The 27,223-nt window shown below is 35.0% G+C and overlaps 1 protein-coding gene across 2 annotated transcripts; it reads left to right on the top strand.

Annotated features, from left to right (window-relative positions):
• Positions 1–1,279: 1,279 nt before the first annotated feature.
• On the top strand, positions 1,280–22,673 carry LOC120179679 (multiple organellar RNA editing factor 7, mitochondrial-like). Of its 2 annotated transcripts, XM_039185211.1 has the most exons (5): positions 1,280–1,619; positions 1,698–1,795; positions 1,884–1,952; positions 18,356–18,493; positions 22,619–22,673. In XM_039185211.1, the coding sequence occupies exons 1-4, from the start codon at positions 1,342–1,344 to the stop codon at positions 18,460–18,462; spliced, it is 552 nt and encodes a 183-aa protein (XP_039041142.1). In that variant the 5' UTR covers positions 1,280–1,341; the 3' UTR covers positions 18,463–18,493; positions 22,619–22,673. The 2 variants fall into 2 exon arrangements, with proteins under 2 accessions (XP_039041142.1, XP_039041144.1); XM_039185213.1 differs by lacking the exons at positions 18,356–18,493; positions 22,619–22,673 and adding an exon at positions 7,029–7,132.
• Positions 22,674–27,223: the final 4,550 nt, after the last annotated feature.

Here is a 27,223-nt window from a genome sequence, read left to right on the forward strand (position 1 = left end):
AAAAGTAATTCATTTTAAAAGTGAAAATTTTAGGCTACAATATTTTTTTTTGAATAGTCTGGGATAAGTACAAAGTAGTATATGTTTGAATATAACTCTCAACATTTCAATATTAAATGTTTATACCCTTGACATCTATGGTGCTCGAATCCAAATCCTTAAGAATAACAACAATTCTTTTATTAAAAATCACTTGATTCGTGGCTAAGATATGATCACACTCTCAATATCCACTCGATCCATCCTGATTTAGGATTTGAGTGACTCAAATTTTGATGACATGGGAATGCTTACATGCCAGCTGCGATTCCTCGGTCCTCGGACAGCCAGCCCACGTTTTTCACTTCCCAAAACCAAGCATAATGGAGCATGCGCTAACCGAGTGTACAAATGTTTAAGATAATGAAAAAAGTTTTTCTTTGTTTCTTTTACAATCACCATCTTCATGTTAAATGTACCTTTCAGGGTGGTTCTTGTCAGAATAGTCCTTAAGTTCATAATGAATTTTAATTTTTGTGAAATATCTAATTTAGATTTATTAGTAATATGAGTCACTATTCAAGGGAATAATTTAATTTTTTAATTAAATTAAAATTATGATCAAATTGATATAATATATAAATGATAAGATCAAAATAAATAATTATATCAATTTTATTAATTGTCACATCAATTCATCTGTCAAATATAAACAATAGGTGGATTGATTATCATTGTTTAAACAATTAAGTGGTTTAATTGATAAAATTAAAAATTGATGATAAATTAAAATTCGCTTGTAGTTAAATTGTCATGGGTGTAGTTTTCATATTTCTTAATGCCAGTAACTGTTTTATAGCTTTTAAAACTTTAGTAGTAAAAAAGAATCGTAACCAAACCTTACTTACTAATGGCATAATTTATTCTTTAGTCAATAGTGCCAAAACATTGAGTAAATTATACTATAAATCCTCAAACTATTACTTTCATCCTAAATTGATCCATAAACTTTTTACCATTCTAAATTCATTCTCAAACTATGACTCTCATTCTAAATTAATCGACAAACTTTTGAACATTCCAATAATGTACCCCTAAATCATCCAAATGTTTGGAAATGAAATTAGAACATTCAAAAATTTTGGAACCAACATAGAATGAAGGTTATAATTTGGAGATGAATTTGAAAGCTTAAAAGTTTGGAGACCAATTTAAAATGGGAGTCATAATTCAAGTATGAAATTAAAAAGTTTAAAGACCAATTTAAAATAAGTTAGAAATGTATAGCGCAATTAACTCGACAAACTCCCGTTGAACCCTCTCACCTCACCTCACCTCACTGGAGGTAAAACGGGAATCGAAATGGAACCGTTGTCAAGCGTCGTTCAAAAGCTAATCGGTCGCCGTTTCTCAACCTATCCATCGTCTAGTACACGTATACTCTCGAGATGCTTCTCCAACGACTCGGGATATAATAACTCAGTGCTTCCCAAGAGAGTGGAGTTGACTCGAACTCCAGTCCTGGTGGATGGATGTGACTATGAACACTGGTTCGTCGTTATGGAGGCTCCCAAGGGATACCCACTTCGAGATGAGATCGTCAACACTTACATTAAAACCCTAGCCATGGCTTTGGGAAGGTCCAAAATCAAAATCCCTCCTTTTTTTTGCAGTCTAAAAATGCCAATTTTTTAATATTTTTTTGTATTAATACGCAGTGAAGAGGAAGCCAAGAAGTCTATATACTCTGTTTCCACCAAGTATTATTATGCATTTGGTTGCAAAGTCCAACTAGATTTGGCTTTTAAGATTAACTGTAAGCTCTTTTTTTTCTGTTTTGTTTTCCAAATCCATTCTTTGTTCAAGATTGTAAATTGATGAAGAATTGTGTTGGTTGCTTGCAGCCCTGCCTAATGTGAAATGGGTTTTACCAGATTCTTATGTAGGTGATCATGGTGATAATAGCTATGGAGGTATAGTTTTAGCGTTCAAGTGTATTTGCTTGTCGTTTGCTTTTGTACTTTGTTATGCTTGATTGCTGGGTAAAAGATTATGATTGAGGATGATATAAAATTCGTTTCAAACATAAATGGAAAGATATTAGAGAGGATGCAATTAAGCATTACTTGTGTACTTCCTCGGATTACTTCCACATTTAGGAGTTTATCTTGCAATGTTAATTGAAATTCTCGATTCTGTTGCTCATATCATTAGAACCTGTTGGTCTTGCTGTTGCTCTTAAAGTAGGCGGAATACATGAGACATAGAGGCTTGGTGGTTCATCTGCACTTAAGCGTTCGTTTCACGGTTCGGAAGTCTATCGATGATATGCTTATGTTATGTGTTTATATACCAGACTGAAGCTACTATTCGTCGGTGTCTGTGTTTTAAAAAGCGCGCCTGAGGCGCTAGGCGAGGCTAGGCGTTTAGAAAAAAGCCTCCGACCACCAAGGCGGCGGCAAGTACATGAGGCGGCGATTCAGTCGTCGGAGGCGGTGAGAGGCGACGAGGCGATGCTTTTAGCGATTCACGTACAATGACCCATTTTTAAATTTTGGGTCTGGGCTCGATTTTCTTCCAACAGCCAGACCTTTTAATCTTCCAACGGTCAGACCTTTTAAATTCCAATTACTTACATTAATGTATTCCTGGAACTTTGAACTGTCTCTTGACCTTCTAACGTCCAATTTTTTAATTACTGTATGTCTATAAATCATGATCCAAGCTCTCTAGTTTCTCCGATGCATACCCTGGAGCTTCTTTTCCCTCCTAAAATTTTATCTCCCTCCTCCATTCATGCTTAATTCAGCGATTGTTCTACGTTGAAGTTGAAAGCAGACTCCTTTCTCAGTTTCTCCTATCTCCTTTCTCGATTTTCTCCATTAAGGTAAGTCTTAATTTTAAAATTTGTATCACTATAGTGTATGTACAATCTGCTTTTCTTTTCCCCTCCACTCCTACATGGTTAATTTACTTCACTGTAATTTGTTTAATTGCTTCATCTTCAATGTAATTTGTTTAATTGTTTATATATTGGAAGACACAAGCTTTCTTTATCGGTTATCACAGCTGTAGATATATAATCCGCTTCATTGTTAAGGTGATCTGCTTACTTGTTATTTTGTTAAGGTAATCTGTTTAATTGTTTATCTATAATATGTTTAATTGTTAGGTAATCTGTTTAGAATTTAGATATATAATCATTAAGGTTTTCGCCATTAAGGTATTTGTTTAGATAATCTGTTCATAGAAATATAGAATTTACTCATTTTAGGCTTTTAAGCACAATGTAAATATGTAATTTGTTTATAGATAATCCTGCTCAATATGCATTCTGTTTAATTTATAGATTCTGTTTATAGTTTTCTGTTTTTAATCTGTTAGTTTTACTATGTTAGTTTACTGTTTTTATTGCTAATTTGTTAGTTATAATATGTTTTTTATGCTTTTCCAAAAAAAAAAGCTTACTGTTTATATTGCTAATCTGTTAGTTTATAGATATATAATCTGTTAGTTTTCTGTTTTCAGTCTATTGCTAATTTGTTTTTACTTCATACACTTCATATAAATTCTGTTTATAAATATATAATTTGTTAGTTTTCTGTTTTGATACATTTTGTTGTTATGTATTTTTTGCTATGTATTGTATTTTATGTTTTTATTATATATTGCTGCTATGTTTATTTAGATAGTTAGATTGTTTTTCTAAAATGGCCACCGACGATGCTACCGGTTCCGCTGATGATGCAATTGATCCGTGGAGGAAATATAGTATACCTGACCCAACGAATAGGCATAGATTTACTTGCAAATTTTGTGGAAAGCCAACTACTGGAGGAGTATACCGAGTAAAACAACATTTAGTCGGAGGGTTTAAAAATTCTAAACGATGCCCCAAGTGTCCCGAGCATGTGCGGGTAGAAGTAAGAGACTATTACATGATCCAGAAAGAAAGTGGAAAAAATACCGACGTGTTCCCAACGAATGAAGTGGAAGTTGATGAGTACGATGAAGAGGATGATGATGGTGCGGGAGAAGGAGGTAGCAAGGTTCCCCCTCTTAAAAAACCAAAACAAATAGGTCCCATGGACAAGTTTTACGCTAAAAAACCAGAAGACATACTCAAAGGTAGAAAAGGTGGGAAACAACAAACAATAAACGAAGTGTGTCGAAAAGACCTTAGGGACAAGGCTTGCAAGGAGATAGCTCGTTGGTTTTACGATGCGGGGCTACCTTTTAACGCGGCGTCTTATGATAGCTTTCACATTGCAATGGAAGCGGTTGCACAATTTGGCCCGGGATTCAAACCACCAAGCATGCATGAGCTTAGAGTTCCTTTGCTTAAGAATGAAGTAGAATCCACCCAAAACGAGTTGAAAGATTACAAGAAAGAATGGGCATTAAAAGGTTGCTCAATTCTATCTGATGGATGGCGTGATTCAACTGTTCAGAAAGATATCGTGAACTTTTTAGTGAATTCTCCTAAAGGTTCGGTCTTTCTAAAATCTTTGGATGTCTCGGAAATAAAAAAGGATGCAAACACATTGTTTAAAATGCTTGATGATATGGTGGAAAAGATAGGAGAGGAGAATGTAGTACAAGTGGTGACAGACAATGCATCTAATTATGTTAAAGCAGGTAGGTATACTAAACAATTAACATATGCTTACATAGTTACTTGTTTTGAATCTTCTTGCTTCTCCCTTTAATCTTTTATTTCTCTCTCTTTTAGGAATGATGTTAGAGGCAACTAGACCATATTTATATTGGATTCCTTGTGCTGCACATTGAATCGATTTAATGCTAGAGGATATTGGAAAGATCCCAAAAGTGCGGAATACTTTGAAAAGCGCCATCTTCATGATTGGTTATATCTATAACCATGTTGGCATTGTCAACATGATGAGGAGGTTTACAAATCAAAGAAACCTACATAGGCCCGCAATCACCAGATTTGCAACATCGTTCATCACTCTCGCCCAGATGCATAAGCAAAAAAACAATTTGCGAAAGATGATCACGTCTTCAGAATGGAACAATACCAAGTGGTCAAACGATCCTTCTGGGAAGAGACTAACATCAATTATTTTGCAAGAACGCTTTTGGAGAAATATAGTGTATGCTTTGAAGTTGACAGGACCTCTTGTCAAGATATTGAGAATGGTAGATGGAGACAAAAAGCCGGCCATGAGATATATCTATGAGTCCATGGATAGGGCTAAAGAGACTATCGCTCTTAGTTTTTTACACAAAGAAGAACACTATAAGAAAGCTTTTGAGTATATTGATGCAAGGTGGGATTGCCAACTTCATAGGCCATTGTATGCAGCTGGGTTTTTTTTAAATCCGGAAATGTATTACGAGAATCCAGAGAATGCAATGTGTGTAGAGGTTATGAACGGGTTGTATGCTTGCATTCAAAGGCTGGTACCTGATTTGAGCACTCAAGATAAGATTGGGGAACAATTAGACTTGTATCAAAATGCCCAAGGTCTTTTTGGCAATCCGATGGCTGTAAGACAAAGAAAGAAAAGAGCTCCAGGTAAAAAACACACACACAGACGCATATATGTATATTATATATATATATCATACCTCACAAAATTAAATCTTGATTTATTTTATATGTTAATAGCGGATTGGTGGTTTGCATATGGAGCCTCACACCGGAGTTACAGAAATTTGCAATCCGAGTTCTTAGCCTAACTTGTAGTGCTACGGGTTGCGAGAAGAACTTGAGCGTTTTTCAACAACTTCATTCAAAAATGAGAAATAGATTGGCACAAAGTCGTTTAAATGACATGGTGTATGTCAAGTTTAATCGTGCTTTGCGACGAAGATATCAAAGAAAGGACACCACAGATCCTATTCTTTTGAAGGAAATAGATGAAAGCAACGAGTGGTTGATGGGCCATATGGACGATGAAGATGGTGAGGAGGACGACTTTGTCTTTGATGGAGATGATTTAACATGGTCTGTTGTTGATAAAGCTTCTGGGGCATCTCAAGCTACTTATTCCACTAGAAGAACATCTACATCAAGTTCATCAAGAGATAGAGGAAAGGGTGTTGCCCAAACCTCCACTCGTAGAAGGCCCTCTACTGGACTAAATTTGATTGATGAAGACGATGAAGAGATAGAACATGATATTGGACTTTCCGAAGATGATGGGGAGGAGGAGGTGCTTGGGATTGATGTTGATGACGATGATGATGATGATGAAGACGAGTTTTAGGCATTTTGATTATTGATGATGTTTTTATTTGTCTTTTTGAGATACAATATGACCTATGCTACTTGGTGTTTTTGCTTATTAAGTTGTTTTGTGTTTGAGATATGGTTATAAAATATTTACAAATGTTTTGTAAAATTAAGCGCCTCGCGTACGTGAATCTCTCGCCTCAAAGCGCCTCAAAAAATTGAGGCTCTCGGGTAGCTAATCGCCTTGGAGCGCCTCACGCCTTTTAAAACACAGGTCGGTGTTAAGGTCTATCTTGCCAGCAATCTTGATAGAGCTGAATGCTGTTCAATTCGTTCGTCTTATGAATCTTGATAGATATGTTACTTTTGGAGAATCGAATGAGAATAAGCAAAGTGCACCAGAGTCGGATGTTGCTTTGGACCATCTTGTCAATGGAGCCTCTGATATTTGTTTCACTCTTCAACTGTATATATCAGTGCTTTTGGGGTGGAAATCATGGTCTAAATGAATCTTTTGCACTTCTGAACCTTGATAGATTAAGATGTTGCAGCTAATCCTTTCTAAAGATGGATGGCTTTTTAACCATTTAGTATGAGTTTTCTAATATGCCTGCACTTATTCCTCCACTTCGTATAAATATCACACGCATGTAATTCCTCCTGCGTTTATATCGATCTAGTTTCGAGCAATGATGTAACCATTTCTACAAGTAGATGATTTCTCTAAACTGATTATGATTTTTTTTTTTATACAGGAGAACCATTTAGTTTCGAGCAATGATGTAACCATTTCTACAAGTAGATGATTTCTCTAAACTGATTATGAATTTTTTTTTTTTTTATACAGGAGAACCATTCATTGATGGGAAGGTTGTTTCTTATGACGATAAGTATCACTCCGACTGGATTCAGGCTTGAAACGATGAAGAAAGGAAAGGAACAATTCATCCAGAAAGAGCAAGTGGAAAACAAAGGAAACAGTAGTATGATTGCAGGCATGCCACTGATACTACTGCACTTCAGCTTTGTCATGTATGAATTTTCGAAACTTACTGAGTCAGTGCCTCAATGGAGCCTCGGATATTCGTTTCACACTTCCGCTGTATCGATTAGTGCTTTCTGGTGGAAACCGTACTTGAAACCGATATTTGCATTGCTGGTCGAAGCTTGATAGTATCGGCTTATAATGCAAGTTCGATCAACTACAACCGAAAAGACCAGATGTCCAAAGAGCAGCCATTGGCCTAATACTGGTTTGCTCAGAGGGATGAAAGAGATAACCATCCAGTTGATGCGTATATATACGTATATGTATTATGAAAAAAATGCATGTTGAAAAGACGGTATTTAGAATGTCAGCCATAGCTCGGAATTACGTCTACTTTGTGTATATATACAGCATACATGCTTGTAGTTCCTTGAGGAGCACTTCTTTAACCTTATTAGATCCATATTTTTGGTTTAAACCTTATTAGATCCTGTGAATTATAAAATTAGACAAATCAAGTCTGAATCCCCATTTTTTTGTTTAAATATATTTTAATCAATCCTTGTCAATTTTAAAGTTACACGATGTAATACCAATGTTCCTTGCCCCATTTTTCTACTTCATCCCCAAGAAAAATCCTTGCACAAGCATCTGGTTTTAACTAGAATTATCAGAAACAAAAGAGATTTCAAAAGTTCTTCATAATTACCAAACTTTTATAAGCCAGATATTTCTAGCTTTAGATGGGGGGGTTGGTGGGAATTGAACCAAATGGTGGAATTGCAAAGGCAAATGCGGTAGTCTAACACGCAAGAACCTATAGCAGCTTTTGGAAATTTCCTGCATTTCTAAATGGCTAACAGGACTTTGAACATTGATGCACACGAAAGTTTCCTGCATTTCTAAATTATGTTGACCGATTCGTGTTTCATAAGCATAAACTAATGAAGAATTAGTAGGTAAATTTGCAACTAATTTAACAAATTCTCACCACAATGAGTTTCAGTCAATTTTTCCATGTACTAGTTTCCGGGAAAGTTAGAAAATTTGTCATGTTGAAATATTACAACAGTTCACGTTGAAAGAAAAAAAAAAGTTAGGAATATCGTATTGTTTTTTTTAGTACTTGTATCAATGTAGATAAATGATTCACTCATTTTAATTTGGAAGGAAATCTTAACGGGTGATTTTATGGCGTAAACTTGGTCTTAGGTTGATAAGTCATGTTCTGCATCCTTGATAGGGGAAGAAGAGGAAAGATCTCTCCATCAGTCTTTGCTGAGAAATTTTATAGTAATCTTTAATGTTAGTGTAGTTCTTGGATTATGATAGTTATTTGTAGACTGACACGTTAAATAGTCACTACAAGAAAATACACTTTTAATAACATTGTAAATGGTTACTAAAAACACTAAAACGTATAGTGACAAAATTTTCAAGTCGTCACCTATTGTCACTATAACCCGTCACTATTACATTAGAGAAAATTATTCTAAGAATTATCACATTATTCGTTTTTTTGTGACCGTTTATTCCACGCAATTATCAATATAAATTGTGATGCTTTTTATACACTAAAAATATATTTTGTGACCATCAATACTGTCACACTAAGTATTTTTAATGACCAAATGTTCGATACTATTATTAATTGAAATTGTGATAAATTTATTTGACACTGAAAGTATATTTTGTGACCATCAATGTTGTCACAGTAATTGTTTGTTAGTAACCAAACGTTAGTGACGACTTTAATGAATTGTCACAAGTATTTATATTTTTTGTGACTACGTTTTTGACACAAAAATATTAATAACAACGACAAAAATTTAGACAATAGTATCATCCTTATTAGTAGATATTACATTTTAGTTGTATCAATCTTCTTTAGGAACTTGTATGGCAATTATTGTCATCGGTTAGTGCCATGTTATTTTTGATAAATTAACAATACATAGCTTTTAAGATGATCAAACCTGTAACTTTTAGGAAAGAATGCAACGCCTAACCACTGTACTAAAAAGAAATATATGCTGTTCAAAAAATTATGTTAAACTATTGTTGAAATTAATTTTATTTATTTAATATTTATAATAGTAATTATTATTTTTATTATTATAATTTAATTAATTTTTTATGACTTTTCATATGAAATACGTTGTGAAAGATAAATATAAAAATTAATTAGATTTATTTTAAAATATAATCATATAAATATTAATATTTAAATCTAAAATAATACCAAGTGTTCTTAAATTATATCTAAAAAAATAAAATAAAAAATATTTGACAATATATTAACCCCTTATAGTAAAAGTCCTAAATTAAAAAAGAAAAATACTTATAATTAACTGGTGTTTGCAAAATTCATATCTCCATAAAGATCATAAATTACATATAAAAATTAATCAATTATTTTGAAGAAAAAACTAATCATAATTAAATATTAAATGGCACTATCAAAGCTTATTGTATCGTCGGTCATTTATTTTGTTAATAAAAATAAAATTCATAATAATATAAAATAATATATTTAAAAGATTAAGGTAATTTTATTAACCATTTATTATTCATATAGTCATTGTATAATTTGGATGATTATTGAAATTAAAAATTTTAAAATGTATACAAACTAAAATTAATTAAATTAAAACCTAAGACTAATTATAACAAAATTTTACCGTTTGACAAACTAAATTATCATAAAAATAATTTTAATTATTATTATTGTCAATATACTATTGTAACAAAAAGTAAAATTGTAAGTGGCAAGTAACTTTATTGTCACAATAAATATCAAATAATAGTGATCACTTTATATATCGTCACTATCATATCATTTCTCGCCAAATAAATAATTGCACCAATTTACATATTTTAATAGTGTCAAATTTTTTTGACGGTGAAATTTATATCATAATTATATATTTATAGTGATGATTTAATTGTGAGAAAAATATAATCATCATAGTTATTACCATAACAGTGACGAAATAAAAATCCATCACACTTATTTTTATTAATAGTGTCGTACAAAATTTTTGTCACCAAAAGTTTAATATTTGTGACAAAATTACTAATAATCATTATCAGTTTGTTTGTAAAATCCTTTACTCTTGTGGTGATACTTGTGATGTAATTTAAGATTATCACAAGTATACTATTATAAAATGATAAACTTACTAGTGAAAAAAGTTTTATTGTCACAATTATGAATAATAATATTGATCACTTAATATATTATAACTAGAATATCATTTCTTATTTTAAAAAATGATGTTAATTCAAGTATTTTATTAGTCGCCTTCAATAATTTAATGAAAATGGACAATTTTGTAATTTTGGATTAATTGAGTGATCATTTTATAAGTTTTCATGATTAGTTGACCTAACTAAAAAGTATCTTATAGTGGGGAGACTTTTTTGTGGATTACCCAATACTAGAAATGAAAAATATGGCTAAAAATTACAAGTTTAACTTAAAAAAAAGAACAGTGAAACCTGTAAAAGGCAACACAAGAAAATGGCAAAAGTAGGCTAAATATCGAGACCAAATTTAAATTACATGAATAGGTTAGTGACTAAATATATAGTTTACCAAATATTTATTGAAATGTCCCGAACCCAGCCCCATTCCCAATTCATCAACATTACACAACCCATTTTATCCCAAATAGAAAAAACCTTAAGGTGACGTTTGGTTCGCTGGAATGTTTATGAGCGAATTGGAATATGTGAATGAATTGAAATTTGAATCTGAAACCTGTTTGGTTGGCAAGAAATTGAATTGGAATCTAATTCCATATTCTGTTTGGTTCACATATATGTCAAATGAATTTGATTTCAGTAATATAAAATGACAGAATTGCCCTTCTTATTTTTTTGCTTTATTTTAATTTGTTTTATAACTTACATGTAGCAATATATTATAAAAATTTAAAAAAATATTAAATTTTCATTTTATTGATTGATTATTTATTTTAATAAATTATAAAAATCATGCTAATAAACATCATAAGTTAAAATCATCGTAAATAGGGATGGTCATGGGTCGGGTTGGGTCGGGTTTTTGGTCCACCCGACCCGACCCGAGAACAAGGGAACCTCCACCCGAGACCCGATTGATCCAACCAAAATAAAGTTTCACCAGACCTGGTTCGACCCGAATATATGAATTAGAAACCCGACCCGACACGAAATAATAAAAAAATTATTTTTATTTAATAAAATCAGTGACTTAAAAAACCCTAAACCTAACTCGAATCCTAAACTCTAAACCTAACCTAAATTTTAAACCCTAAATCTAAAACCCTAAACACGACCCAGATATCACACTTAATAAACCGACCCGACCCTAATATCAAACTTAAAAAAAACCCGACCCGATCTGAACCCAATTTAAAAAAAACTGACTCGAATATTACACTTAAAAAACCCACCCAACCCAAATATCAAAATTAAAAAATCCAACCCGACCCGAACCTGAATTTCTTTTTTTTAAAAATCCGACCCGATCCCGATTTTTTTTAAAAAAATTCGACCGAATGCTTAAAGATTGATGAGGGTAGTATGGTTAAATTTCACATTCTCTCATATTTAAATTCCATTATGTTATGAATATAATTTACTTTCCCTCATTTGATGAAATTGGATTACAATTCCCCTATTTCTAAGGGATTCTAGAAATAAAAGCAAAAGGCCTGGATTCACCTTTGTTTTTTAGATTTAGGGTGTATTTGGTTCACAGAATGTAAGATTACCAGTGGGAATATAAGATTATCAGAGAATAAGATTACTGAGAATGTTGTATTTTGTGTTTGATTGACTTAGCAGAAATGTAAGATTACCATGTTGGTTAAAAAAATAAAATATTATTGGAATATATATTTGACCAAATTGTCCTTATTATATATTTTTTTTAACAAGTTGAAAAATATTTATATATTTTCTTTAAAAAATTTAAATTCATAAAATGTATATAATTTTTTTTACAAAATTGAAAATATAAAAAGGTTTAATGAAATGGTAAAATTTTATTTTAACCCATGAACTTCATATGAAATTTTAATTATTGACTTTTTTTGTAAATCTAAAATAGTTTAAGAATAAATTTATACTTTAACATTCGTAGAATTTTTATTATTCAATGACAGAAGAATTATATTTTTGAAAGAAAAAAAATTTAAGGACATTTTAGTCCAAAACGTCGGTAATCCAACAATACCTAAGAAAAGGGAGGTAATGACATTCCCGGTAATATACCCAAAAATCCACTATTGGTAATCTTACATTACCGAGAATGAGATTCCCGGGCTAACCAAACGGGCCCCATCCAAACACCCCCTTAGGTGCGTTTGGTTCACGGAATGTAAGATTACCAGTGGAATAAAAGATTACCAGGGAATAGGATTACTGGGAATGTTACATTACTGTGTTTGGTTGGTTTGGCAGGAATGTGAGATTACAGTGTTTGGTTGAAGGAATAAAAGATTACTGGAATGTATATTTTACCAAATTTTCCTTGTTCTATATTTGTTAACAAGTTAAATTATAAATGTTTAAATAAAAATTATTTATATAAAAAATATATTTGTTGATAATATATTACTTGAGTATTTAAATATATCATGTATTATTTTAATTTAATTAATATTAATTTTTACATAATTTATGTAAAAATATATTAAAATTTTACATCAACATTTAACTAAATGTTTACATTGTGGAAACTAGTTTCGGTTCATACATGACGCATTCACTGGGAGGTTTCTTATATTTTCCAACCGACAAGGTTTACATTCTTCTATATACAATAATTTATCATAGATATTCATAATAATAAAAAGATGTAAATTATTTTTGTTATCTAAGATATAATATTTATTATATCTTCTATATACAATAATTTATTTATTTATCTTATATATTTATACTTAATTATGCATACTTTATCATTATTATTTATCTCATGAATTTATATTACAAAAACATAATTCTAATAAGTAAGAAAATATAACACTAAAAATCATATTGTCTATAATTTTATATTTCTTTATTCTCTTCCACTTCCAGTTAAATTTCCTCTAATTTGAAATAAATTATAGTAAGTTTAGAAGTATATTAAGCATGGCATGTTGTTCCACTGAAAGACAATTGCATAATATTCTCTCTTTTTAATCCAAATGAACCTAGATTTTTATATGAAAACCATAAAAATTTGAGTTGGAGAGATGTACAACATAGGGTTAAGCTTCCTTCCAAATGTCATGGAAATTTATATCATTCGATGGTTTAAGCCCAAGACGACATAATCCAGACACAAAATTTCTCAAAAAGTGAATACTTATCGGAAGACAGAGTCCCTTCACATCTACTACCAGAGCATGCAAGGACATTTTATTGGATGAGGCATCCATGTTCAACCTTACACCTGAAGGATCAGCTGCAGCACAAGGAAAAGTTGCAGTATCTTATAAGTAATTCAAATTTCACAACCAATCTAATACATGTCAAAAGAAAATTTTCCCAAAGCGGGATCTTCACTAGGCAATTACCACGACCATGCGAAGAAGAGAAAAAGGATGTAGTGGAAGGTCATCAAAAGTGCAGCAAACTAGTTGTCCTAAAACATAATTAGCCATTAGGTACCTGCTTCGGATCCTTACAACTCTAGTGAAGAGGACTTAGGTAACCGGGTTCAAATGGAAATATTTGGGAGTGAAATGGAACACAAAGCAAGAGTTTAGAGCAGGGCATTGCAGCAGTCCTTCTACAATAGTCCCTAGTATTTTGAAGCAAGGGCACTGTAGTAACCCACCTGTTGTCAAAACTTCAATGCCTCAGCACTGCAGTACCCGTATCAAATGCTCCAGCCAACAATGACATCTATATCCCTAAAGTTTCCAAATCTAAAAGTTCTATGTTTCCTAATTTGACATTATTTTTATCCTTTATTATTAAAATTATTTTTAACTGCCATGTCTTGTTATACAAGTATCCTAATGTTTTAGCAATCTTGTGTCATTGTGTCTGTGTATTGTGTGTCCATGTTCAATCTATTACATTTGAATGCACAATTTTAATATATAGACTTAAGATGGATACTACAATTATCATCATTCATCCAAGTAGTAAGGCTAGGGAAAAAATAGCTTACAAACATAATTTGACATTTACTTAAGCATTGTTACTGAGAGATCTCCGCAAGCATGAAGGCCAGCCAGAACTAAGGAACTCCCATTGCCTGCCAAACCAAGTTCAAGATCTTGCTTAATTGATTTTGGCTGCTCAACATCAGCTTCATGCGGCGACAAGGTGGTCAAGGATTTCAATGTTTCCTAGGACATTATGTTGCATGTAATTGTTTGGGGCACGTTTAATCTCTTTTTTCCTGATCTAACAGAAAAAATATGTAATCTGTCAACAAGTGTAAGGGTTGTCAAAGTAGAGGTTCAATTAACTTGAAAGTGTAATTGTGACAATGAAATCCACGTAAATGTTAAAAAAATAAAGGAAGTTGACTCCCTAACATACCCAAGTTAAAAAAATAAAGTGTAATTGTGACAAAGAAATACCGTTCTATTGTTCCATTCTACGTTGCCAAATTAAAACAGAAATGTGAAGTGAAAGAATTTTGCTCAATTCAGATCAACCTCCTTTGACCCTTCCCCTAGTTCCTCCAAATTGTTGTTAGATCCTGGCTCTGTTTCATATCAACATAACTTATGTTACATAATTGACATTTATTGTCATCGAGAACCAAGAATCACATAATTTCAAATTCTAGAACTGGGTAGAGTCATCAAGATGGGCAAGGGAAATTGCATTGCCTGAACTCGAATCACAGTCTGACATATAATCTAGTTTTTGCAAACTATGCTAGCTGGAATACAAAATTCGGACTTCGGATAGAACCTAAAGCACATATTTATGCTAAATTTATGCATCTAAAAACAAAGATTGAAATTTGCATCAAGAAGCAACCTTTTCCGTAGATTATCATAAAAAAATCCATTTTTATATTGGAAGCAAACAATCTAAAAAATACAGAGAGCTAAAAGAGACCACTTGAATCAGCCCCCTCAATCAATTATTTTCTATGGACAAGAACCAAATAGAGAAGCAATAAAATCCCATAGAAATCAACGAAGCTACTAATAAAACTAAAAAAAATGATCCCATAGCGAAATATTCTCAAATTTATAGAAACTAAATGAGTTAATTGAGATAATTTACTCAAAGAACTTAAAAGGCAACCTTGTATAACTTTAGTAAAATTTTCCAATCAACCAAACAAATGATGAAAACAACAAGAAATCAACCAATAAGCTTTAAAAATCGAATCCACAGATTTAACGACCTTTCATTTCGAACAGCAAGGTTGAGGAGAAGAAAAGAAAGGTAAAGATAAAGTTTCTCTCGTTGCTAGGAAAATAAAAGAAAGGGAATGTAGAAGAAATCTTACCAGTAGAATCTCAATGGAAAACGATGAATTTTCGCAGAGGCAAACTCACGGGAGAAGAAGATATCGCAGAAACAAGCTCACGGGAAAAGAAGGCTATTTTAGCCCTTAGAACCGGAAATAATAAAATACCTAAGACACGTGGGAATAACGTTCTCGGAATAAACACACTAAAAATTACCGTTGGTATTAAATTATTACCCTCACTTGAAAATCTTACCCAACCAAACATGAGTATCCATAATCATGAAAAAAATATGCCTGTTGGGAATGAACAAATCCTTGATCCAAACGGGTCTTAGAGTAAGCTGTAAGGCTGGGGGGGGGGAATTATGAGGCGTGCAAATAATCATTCCTGGAATCACCTTGGCGTTAGAGGGCGGGATGGAGTGCTGGAGGCCTTGCCTTTCCGCGCTTGGATACATCATTCGGATTGCCGTCCAGAGAAGAGGGATTTTGAAGATAATCAGAGGTATGAGGGAAAGTTTACAGGGTTGAGTGGCACACTCTGAATCTGCAAAGTGGAGAAATCAGTGAGACTCTGAATACGATGCCGCTCGAGGCTCGTCATTATGGAACCGCCGTTGCTTGTGGCAACCGAGTTTACGTCCTTGAACCTGCCTTGGGGATCCCTTTTGTCCCGATAAAAATTTTGGCCGTGACGACATGCATAACTGTGTTTTCTACTTTGATTGTGGTAGACTTGATGGTAAATGGAAGCAAGCTCCTCCTATGATGGCCTCGTGCTTTACACCCGCGGCTGTTGCTACACCACGAAAGATTTACGTATTCCGGTCAACTCCTTTAAAAGCTGCTCCTTTTGCCGAGGTTTTCAATGTAGAACTAAATCGTTGGGATAAATTGCCGAACCCTCTCGTGGCTTCTGATTTGTATTTTCAATCTGCATCTAACGTTGTTCTCTTTCAGTCTTCCCGATCTCGAATTCTGGTGTACTTCGGCTCCGATTGTTTTCTTCAGGCCTTCAACCTTATCTCTGAATCATGGGAATGCCTCGATCCATCGTTGCGCTACTGGTCTGATGTATCGGTAATCGTGGGTGACGTTATATACTCTCTCTATGAGCCACCGGACTAAGATTGGTTTACTGATTTTAGAAAATATTTCGGGGGGTATCGCTTGGTCCATAAGAAATGGTTGGACGTCAAGTGGTTATGTAAGTCTCCAGTACCTGCTCCAACCAGTATCAGTGGAATTAAGCTGTTTCATTTGGGCAATGACCTAAAGTGTTTTGCTTGGTACTCTGAGTCGCCCGTGCTTCTTAACTACATAAAATTCTGTGTGCGTTTTGATTCTGGGAAGATTTATGCAAAAGTAGAGAAGAATAAAGAGAATGAGAAGAATGAAGAGACTGAACGTATCATCAATGTTCCGTTTGAAAGCTTCAATTCTGGGAAGATTTATGCAACCGTAGAGAAACATGAAGAGACTGAAGACTCTGAATGTATCATCCAAATTCCGTTTGAAAGCTTCAATTCTGATTTTATGTTGGTGTAAATGAAGGTTAGTTTCTCCTTCACTTTCTTGTTGATTTTATGAAGAGCATTTATGTATTTGTTATCCGTACATTTATGCATGGACAATGTTACATGGTGTTGTCATGGTTTGCGTCTGGGCATTGTGCCTTAGCACCAAACAGCGTAGGAGCTTTAGACATTTTCTAGATAGCCTAGCACCATTTGCTTGACTGCATAGCGAGTGCTTTTTTGCTCCTTAGGCAATGTAGGGGTTGAAGAGTGCCTTATGCTCAGTGTTCAAACCAAAATAGTGTACTGCAGAGATACGGCATTAGTCAATTTTTATGCTTCATTTCTGGCAGAGCGCATGGGATTTGATGTAATTTTGTTATTGGTTTATTACATTTGAAGATAGTGTTGCAGACTGCAGATGTATATCTGAAAACAGAAACATTATAGATTAGGGGGATTGTTTTTCAGATGTATTTGTTTCGTTTCGATTGCAGGAGGCCTTTCTGGAATGGTAATGGAAGCTAATAGTATTGTAATTATTTATTATTAATTGCCAACTCTATAGATTAGGGGCTCACAGTATTAATTTATCTTCGAATATTAATCAAAATTCTCGTTTCTGTTGTTCATACATTAGAACTTGGTGTTTGTGTTTCTATTAAAGAAGTAAGCGGAATACTTGAGGCATCAAGGCGTGGTAGTTCATCTGCACTTAAGTGTTGGTTTCACAGTTCGATTGTCAATTGATGATATGCTTATGCTCTGTAGTTATATATCAAAATGAAGCTACTATTCACTCTTATCCTCACTCTTTGTCAACAATCTTGATAGAGCTGAATGGCGTTCAGTTCATTCGTGTTATGAATCTTGATAGATATATTACTTTTGGAGAATTGATGTTGCTTTGGATCATCTTGTTTGATATTTGTTTCACTCTTCCTCTTTATGTATCAGTTCTTTTGAGTGGAAATCATGACCTAAATGAATCTTTTGCACTTCTGAACCTTGATAGATTAAGCTGTTGCAACTATTCCTTTCAAAAATTGGATGGTCATTTAACCATTTAGTATTAGTTTTCTAAACTGCCTGCACTTATTCCTTTGCTCCGTATTAATATCACATGCATGTAGTCCTCCTGCGTTTATAATGATCGAGTGTCAAGCACTGATGTAACCATTTGTACAAGTAGATTTTTCTAACAGATTATTATGAACTTTTCATATTTTCTTTTTCTGCAGGAGAACCATTCATTGATGGGAAGGTTGTTTCTTATGACGACAAGTATCACTCCGACTGGATTGAGGCTCGAAACAATAGTGAAAGTAAAGGAACAACTCATCCATAAAATGCAAGTGGAAAACAAAGGAAACAGTAGTATGATTTGTTGGGAAATAAACGAGAACGAGTAATTTCCCTATAACCAGATTAGTGAGAATGCGAAATAAAAGCGGAAAAATAATACCCGAAATTGATAACGGAGTTAAGCCAATTATGCTTACGTCTCCGGACTGTTGCAGATCTTTTACTAAAGGGAGAAAATTTACAGGTGTTTACAAAACACTCGAGAGAGAGCTAGAATGATTTGGAGATTATTTTGAAGCTAAATGAGCTAGGGTATTTATAGTTGAAGCTTAGGGACTAATATTTGAAAATACCCTAAAGTCTAGTGACTAAAAATAATTTTCCCATGCCATTTAGCAGCCCATTTTTTTAATTCTAAGCCGTCGCTGCTGCCCTTTTCTTTGACCAATAATCTCCCACTTGAAGACTGATTTTAATCTGTCTTCACACCTCGATCAATGCAACAGCGTTTCTGGTTTTGTTATTCTAGCATGCTAACTGAAGCTGAACACAACTTCAGTTTGTCTGTAGTCATCGCCCTGTAAACCCACTTGTTATTGGGCAGTTTCTCCGTGGCTGCCTTGTCCCTCAACGTTTTGGCTTCTTTCGACTCTTGTTTACTAGTCTTTGAAGGATTGTTCCTCACTTGAACATCCTCGGCAAGCCCTTGCTTCGACCCTTCTATTATGATGGTCTCTGAAGACATGTTCTACACGAACATGTTCGGCAAACTCTTTGGACATGGCTAACTCCTCTTGCACTTGGCTTCTACTTGCCTTGGAAAAAATTAACCGTATTGAGCCAACTCTTAACGCCCCCTCGATCCTGGGTTCGTCCTCTTCTCTAGACAACTCGGTCCTGGGTTCATCCATCACCTTGGATGACTCGGCTCCCCTCAGGTAATTTTGTAACACTTCTGGCATCTTAAGTCTGCGCCCCCTCGTTTGCTCGACTCTTACCATCGGCTTAGCATCTTTGACACTCGAACTTGTGTCAAGACTGGACACATTTTCCCCAGACTGCACACATTTTCCCCAGACTCACCATCTGATTCATCACTGAGTGGATTTTCCCTACCACTTGAGGAACAACATTCCTCATCCTCTGACTTGCCTTCGTTACGAAATCTCTTGCCGCTACCCTCCGCTTTGCTTTGGAGGTCTTGTTCTTCTCGACTCCAAATTCTTTGATGGAATCGGCGGCTGTCAAGGCTTTAGACAACTCCTTGACTTCCATTCGCTCCAACACGTTCTTCGCCCATGGTTTCAATCCGAACATAAAGGTGAAGAACCCATCTTCTTTAGTCAAACTTGGGACTTTGAGCATGAGTTTTCTGAATCGGCTCACATACTCCTTAAGTGTCCCTTTATGCCTGAGACGCCTCAACTTTGACCACGCCTCCATCCTGGCATACTATGAACGAACCTGTTCACTTTGCACCATCGGCTTGACGGCTTTATCTCTTGCTATCGCACTGGGTCCCTTCTTGTGCTCGACTACTTTGACACCCGCAGTCTCGTCACATTTTCTTCCGGGTTCGGTTGCTTCAACATCAACAACCTTGCCTCGTCTTGATCCTTGCTTGGCCGCATTGATCCCCTCAATCGGACCAAGTCTTTTCCCTGGCTTGGTAGCTTTAACACTTGCGACCGCGCCAATTCCTGCTACTTCTCATTCTCTCATCCTCTTCATGATGGTTGCAAGACGACGCTTCTCGGGACATCCTCTAATCAAATGAGGATCATCACAGAAGTAGCACTTTAACTTTTCTTTTCTCACCTTCTTCTTCGCACCATACTTAGCCTTGCCATTCTTTCCCGATGGCTTTCCTTGGCTACGAACAGTCGATGACTCACATTGGCCACTCAAAGAGCTTTATCTACCATTTATCTGATGCACCTTCTCCCGGTCTACCCTATCATTGTCGCTATCTCTGGGCATGGGCCTGGACGACATATCGCTACTTGGCTTGACACCTGCAAGCTCAGTCAGCTTTCTGGCTACAGCTATGGCCTCCGAAAGTCTCTAGCGTCACCTTGCTCTCTCCCGAGCATTGCCTTGGTCTAAGTCCTTCCAAGAAGGTCTTGAGCGCACCATTCAACTTCTCAATTTTCACATTCCCTTCGTCTGTAGCCATCGCTCCCACTCGAATCTAGCTTTGTTTGGATCGTTTCTGACAATTTCTGCGAATCACCATGTATTACAACACCTCCGTCGACAAGCTCGTATCACCAACCAAATTTCACTATTTACGAAATTTACTATTCATGTGAATAGTATCCTCGCAGAAAAATTGATAGAATTCACAACCAAAAGCTCATGATACCAGTTGTTGGGAAATAAACGAGAACGAGTAATTTTCCTATAACCAGATTAGTGAGAATGCGAAATAAAAGCGAAAAAATAATATCCGAAATTGATAACGGAGTTCAGCTAATTATGCTTACGTCTCCAGACTACCGCAGATCTTTTACTAAAGGAAGAAAATTTACAGGTGTTTACAAAATACTCGAGAGAGAGCTAGAATGATTTGAGGATTATTTTGAAGCTAAATGAGCTAGGGTATTTATAGTTGAAGCTTAGAGACTAATATTTGAAAGAGAAAATAACCTCAGTGACCAAAAATCCCAGATAATATACGATTTTGACCAACTTTTTTGGATTTGCGAAAATGACCAACAAAATCGCAATGCGATCTCTAATTCGCATTACGATCTCCACTATCGCAAATTCGCGTTGCGATAATTGAAAATCGCGTTGCGATTTTCCATTTCGCGTTGCGATTTTCCAGTTCGCGTTGCGATAGTCTACAGTTGTCGTTGCGATTTTCCAAATTCGTTGCGATAGTCTACAGTTGTCGTTGCGATTTTTCAAATTCGTTGCGAAAATTCGTTGTGATAGTTAAAAAAAAAGATTTTGTTTCTTAAGAATTTTCTATAAAAAGATAGTATCCGCGCGGACGTGTCGAAGACACGTATGACCACGACCACGAGACGAGACGAGACGAGACGGACGGTGGCAGCGGCGCGCGAGAGTCCCCCTTGTTCTCTATCACTCAACAAGGAAGTGGGAAAGCCAAGCCTTAAATACCATTCTCAATAGTGTTTCCAATACTATGTGGGATTGAGCATTACCAACACTTGTTTCCAATACAATGTGATTATTCAGGAAACAATTAACAATCATGCACCTTAAAATAACTGAATCAGCAACCAATTGCATTAGTATTATACGATTAAATATGTCATAATTAAAAGTCAATCTACAATCAATCGCGATTATTGTAATTTTAAGCAAAACATTCAAAAATAATATCACTATTTAAGGCTCAATCCCACATAGTATTGAGAACAAGTGTTGGTAATGCTCAAATCCCACATAGTATTGGAAACACTATTGGGAATGGTATTTAAGGCTTGGCTTTCCCACTTCCTTGTTGAGTGATAGAGAACAAGGGGGACTCTCGCGTGCCGCCGCCGCAGCCCTCCATCTCGGGTCGGGTCGGGTCGTGGTCGTGGTCGTGGTAATACGTTCTTCGACACGTCCACGCGGATACTATCTTTTTAGAGAAAATTCTTAAGAAACAAAATCTTTTTTTTTAACTATCGCAACGAATTTGGAAAATCGCAACGAACTGTAGACTATCGCAACGAATTTGGAAAATCGCAACGACATTGTAGACTATCACAACGCGAAATGGAAAATCACGCGAAATGGAAAATCGCAACGCGATTTTCAACTATCGCAACGCGAAATGGAAAATCGCAACGCGATTTTCAACTATCGCAACGCGAACTGGAAAATCGCAACGCGATTTTCAACTATCGCAACGCGATTTTCAACTATCGCAACGCGAAATGGAAAATCGCAACGCGATTTTCGACTATCGCAACGCGAAATGCAACGCGAATTTGCGATAGTGGAGATCGCAATGCGAATTAAAGATCGCATTACGATTTTGTTGGTCATTTTCGTAAATCCAAAAAAAGTTGGTCAAAATCGTATATTATCTGGGATTTTTGGTCACTGAGATTATTTTCTCTATTTGAAAATACCTTAAAGTCTAGTGACAAAATAATTTTCCCACGCCATTTAGCAGCCCATGTTTTAGCATTTTTTTTAATTCTAAGCCGCCGCTGCTGCCCTTTTCTTTGACCAACGTGATTGCAGGCATGCCACTAATACTACTGCACTTTAGCTTTGTCATGTATGAATTTTTGAAACTTACTGAATCAGTGCCTCAATGGAGCCTCGGATAGTCGTTTATCGACTACTGCTTTTCGGTGGAAATTGAAATTAATCTTTGCGTTGCTGGTCGAAACAAAATTGTATTGAAAAAATCAAAAGGAAAACGAGCCAACACAATTTCTCCGAATAAAACAAGCTGTAAACATAGCCGAAATAACTAGTCAGCTTTAAGAAATACGCATAAATCATCTGCATATCTGTATACGTACACAACATTATCTATTTCAGCATGCAAAACAGACACTTCTCTTCATAGCACCAACTAATGCAAATCACAAACAAAACAAATCTCAATAAAATAAAATAAAATAAAAACATTTTTCCATACAGTATTTGCGTCACCAAACTCGAAGGATGTCGAGCACTGTACAAACAACAGTTTGTGGCAAAGGTAAGTATGACATGAAAAACCTTTTCTTCACCAGAAGAACCGGCACACCGGTCTTTAATTAATTTGACAAATATCTGTACACAAACCTATTTCAAAGACAGCAATAACAGAAAGTTAGATCTGATTACAGTAGAACTTCAGAATGTCCAAAAGTTTCAATAAGCTATTAACTCGTACCTTTCTTGTAGTTATATCCTTATGGTGGCAAGATGTATGTAATAGCGACTGCATAATTGAATTCGAGTAGTCCCGGCTTTTTGGGGAAAGGAAAACGGAAGAGAGATCATGCGTGGCTATCACGTGTAGAAAAGTATATAATGTCTTTTGAAGTTCTTTCAGTTCCCCAATTTCCTACAGAAAAAAAAGGTTCAACGAACACAGAAATGGAGTTGCAGTGTCTCACAGTTGAACTGGAAGTTAAAAAACTACTAATTGCATAAGAACAAAATAATAGTTCTGCAAAACCAACATTTTAGCCAGCAATTATCATGAAAAGAAATGCGAACTACCAATAGATATCTACCTCTGTACTGGTTTCAGGTCCTGAAGAATCGGCAATCCTTTGGATGACACTATATACCCGACCAGCAATAATAGGAAATACTTCTTCCAATATGTCACGGACCAAGGTGCTGAATTTGCACATATGTTGATTGAGCAGTAAGAGGAAACCAGCCATTTCTTTTGGCTGCAAAAGGACATAATCCACAAATAAACAAGAAAATTGCAACTGAAATATTCCAAACATAATTCCAAAGAACAATCTTTTCATGTATCATCGAGGTGGAAGCTATGATCTTTTCAGGAAGGTTTAAACAGGTTGTGCTGAAACCAAATATGGAAAGATGACACATTCATAAGGAAACAGAAATCCCAATCAAACCATAGAGCATTTTGTGTTTGAGAAGTAATCTCACTTGGATCATATTTCTTCTCCGTGTTAATAAATATATAATTAATTAACAACTCGAACCCAACATCAAAAAATAGTATGATTTGACAAGAGAAAACTCTGCATACACATTTTCTTCGCATCCTCCCATAGTAAACTGGAATGCATTCGGGCAAAGTCAGAAACAGCCTCGAAGACATCCTGTCCAATAGAGAAAGACGTGAAACATAAAGGACCCGGAAAAGTCGGAAAGTGCTAGGGGAACATGAGAAGAGATAGTGTTCTGAACACCGGGGACCCGGAAAAGCAGCAGATTGCAGGTGATGTGTTTGAACCTGTGAGCTAACTTGAGGAAAAACATTTGAAGTACTCAAAACCTGAATAGAAGCATAACTGGCAGTTTTGTAAGGATTAGTAGATACACCACTATGAGTGCAAACATTAGCTTGAGCAGCCCGTGCAATTCCTATTACTTTGAGCCGTTCTAGTCGATTCATTCTTGTAATTCACATCAAACCTATAGTAACACCTTAACCACCTATGTGTTTTTATAGTCAAATAGACATGTTGATGCCAAATCAAATAATTGTGATCATAAGAACAATGTTAATCTTCTTTGTAGAGACTAACTTGCTAGCAGATGATTGCAGTGTTAGAGATGTTGCTACTGTCATACCAAGTATTTTGAGGATGAGCAGTATTATCAATGACACTATTAGTCATAATGAACACACACAAGCTTAACAGAAAACACTCAGCAACAATGATCAAGAAAACGAGGAAAAAGAGGAACCGATCAATCTCACCAAACTATGCATAACAGACACCTGACAAGAATTTCATACCTGACAAGAGGCTTGAGAACCAATCGAGAACAAACAACAATCCGAATCAAGCAAGAAAAAACAAATTAGGAATCAAACGAACAAGAGAGCAATAGGAGTCTAACTCACCAGACTATCCGGTCACCGTTAACTGAATGCATCATCATTCACAAACCTCAGCAGCACAAGAAGCAACCAAATGCAGTAAGAACCAGTTGATTGACATCAAAACGAACATCAATTCAAAAAATTAGGACACCAAAAATTATGAAATCAAATCGACAGTTACTCAACGAGACAACTGGAGTACAGCCAAGCGGAAGAAAAAATGACCATAAGATCAACCACGAATGATACTGTAGACACTCATTTTCGTTCGGGACTTATTTAGTATATATATTAATATAATATAGTTTTTGAAAACATTTTGAAAACATATATAATATATAATTTTTGAAATCATTTTGAAAATATATATATAATAAATAGTTTTGAAAACATTTTCGAATATATATATATAATATATAGTTTTGAAAACATTTTTTGAATATATATATATATATATATATAATGTATAATTTTGGAAACATTTTTTAAATATATATAATATATAGTTTTTAAAAAAATGATTTATAGTTTACTTATTTCTTTTTTTATTTTTTATTTGTTTATTTTATTTTTTATTTTTATTTTACTTTTCAGGTTCGAATAGTCCAAAATTCGGGTCCAGAATACAATCCAACCGTGTAGGCTTGACCCAACAGACCCGGTAAGCTCGAGTGGGCCTGACCCAGCCTAAAGGATTAGGGTTTTACATTTAATCAAGATGAGAGAGAAGAAAACTTTCACGCGCGTGGCCAGCGAGTTGTCCGAGATCGTCGGTCGAACGCCCGGGACTGAACCATCCTGGGATTTCCGGCCCAACGTCAACCTCAACAGAACGTGAACTGGTCGGGAAACAGCCCAGAAAAGATCGGGGATGACCCCGAGATAATCGGAACCCAAACGGCCGATTGAAGGCTGGGAGAGATCAAAGGACCGAAAAGCATCACTGGAAAATCAAAGCACGAACTAAGATCACCAGAAACACCGAACACCAAACTATCACAGCAACCAAGCAAACAAAGCAGAAACAAGCAGTTGAAACAACAAAAACGAAGCAGAAAAAAGCATTCGAAATAGCGAGGAAAATCACAAAAAAAATCAAGGATTTGATTTTGGGACTGCACGAAGGAAAGCACGATGGCAAAAAGCCAAAGGTCGTCGAAAATCGTAAAGGGTCGCCAGAAAAATGTAAAACCCGAATCTTTCGAGTTAGATCTATGTCGTTTAGGGGATATTTAGAGGATTTGAGGTTCGATTTTGGCATGGGGTGGCGAGAGGAGTGTTTCGAGTAGGGGTTTAGGATTTCGGCCACCGGATGCGGTGGTCGATGCGGCGGTCGGCGGCGGATGGCTTCATCGAAGGTTGGTCGGTATTCGACAGGTGGGGGAGACATTGAGAAGGTTTTATGAGAGAAGAGGGGATAGTTTGGTGAAAATGAGGGAAATGTTATCTTTTTGTGTTTTGGGGGTATTTATAGGGGGACTATATTGTAATTAGAAGATAGTTAAATTATTTCTACAGTCCCTTAACTTTTGAAGTGTAATTCATTTCGGTCACTTGTTTCAATTTTACCTCCGAATTTTCAGTTATTTCAATTTAATCCTTCATTATATTTATTATATTTCACGATTTAATCCTCTAACCTTTTTATTTTCTTTGGCAGCTCATTTTATAACATTAATTTAAACCATAAATATATATATTTTTTAATTTGGTCCTCTATTTCTTTTTATTTGTTTATTTTTCTTTTTTTTAGCATTTTTAAACATTTTACTTTTTTAAAATATTTCCTTTTGTTCTTTTTAAAATTTTAATTTTAATTTTCCTAATTTTATTTAATTTTATCCTTTTTATTTTTTATTTTTAATGTTGTTATATTTAACTCTTTTATTTATTTTAGCCTTTTTCCTATTATTTCACGATATAACATGTTTTCTAACCTTTTAGGGGCACTTTTGACCAATCAAAGGTAAGTAATTTGAATCGAGTCTTTAAATTTTAATTTTCGCAATTAAGAAAACTGACAAATTAAAATGATACCGAAAGGGCAATTCAAGGGAGCTAATCCTTCCTTGACTATAACGGACTCCCGAATACGACATAGTTCTAGTAAAACGCAAATCAGGTAAGATGGTGTCCGATCAACCTAAATATTATTTTTAAATGATCGACTGCGATTCTAACGTGATTTATTTAAGTTAAAGCCCAATTTCGGGCCCATCCGAAAGACGGTTGCGACAGCTTGACGACTCCGTTGGGGACCGGTAAGTGAGTCGTGCCAAAATTAATTTTCGGTTATCTTTTT

The sequence above is a fragment of the Hibiscus syriacus genome, unplaced genomic scaffold (assembly GCF_006381635.1).
Source record: "Hibiscus syriacus cultivar Baekdansim isolate YM2019G1 unplaced genomic scaffold, ASM638163v2 tig00112443_pilon, whole genome shotgun sequence".
Lineage (NCBI taxonomy): Eukaryota > Viridiplantae > Streptophyta > Magnoliopsida > Malvales > Malvaceae > Hibiscus > Hibiscus syriacus.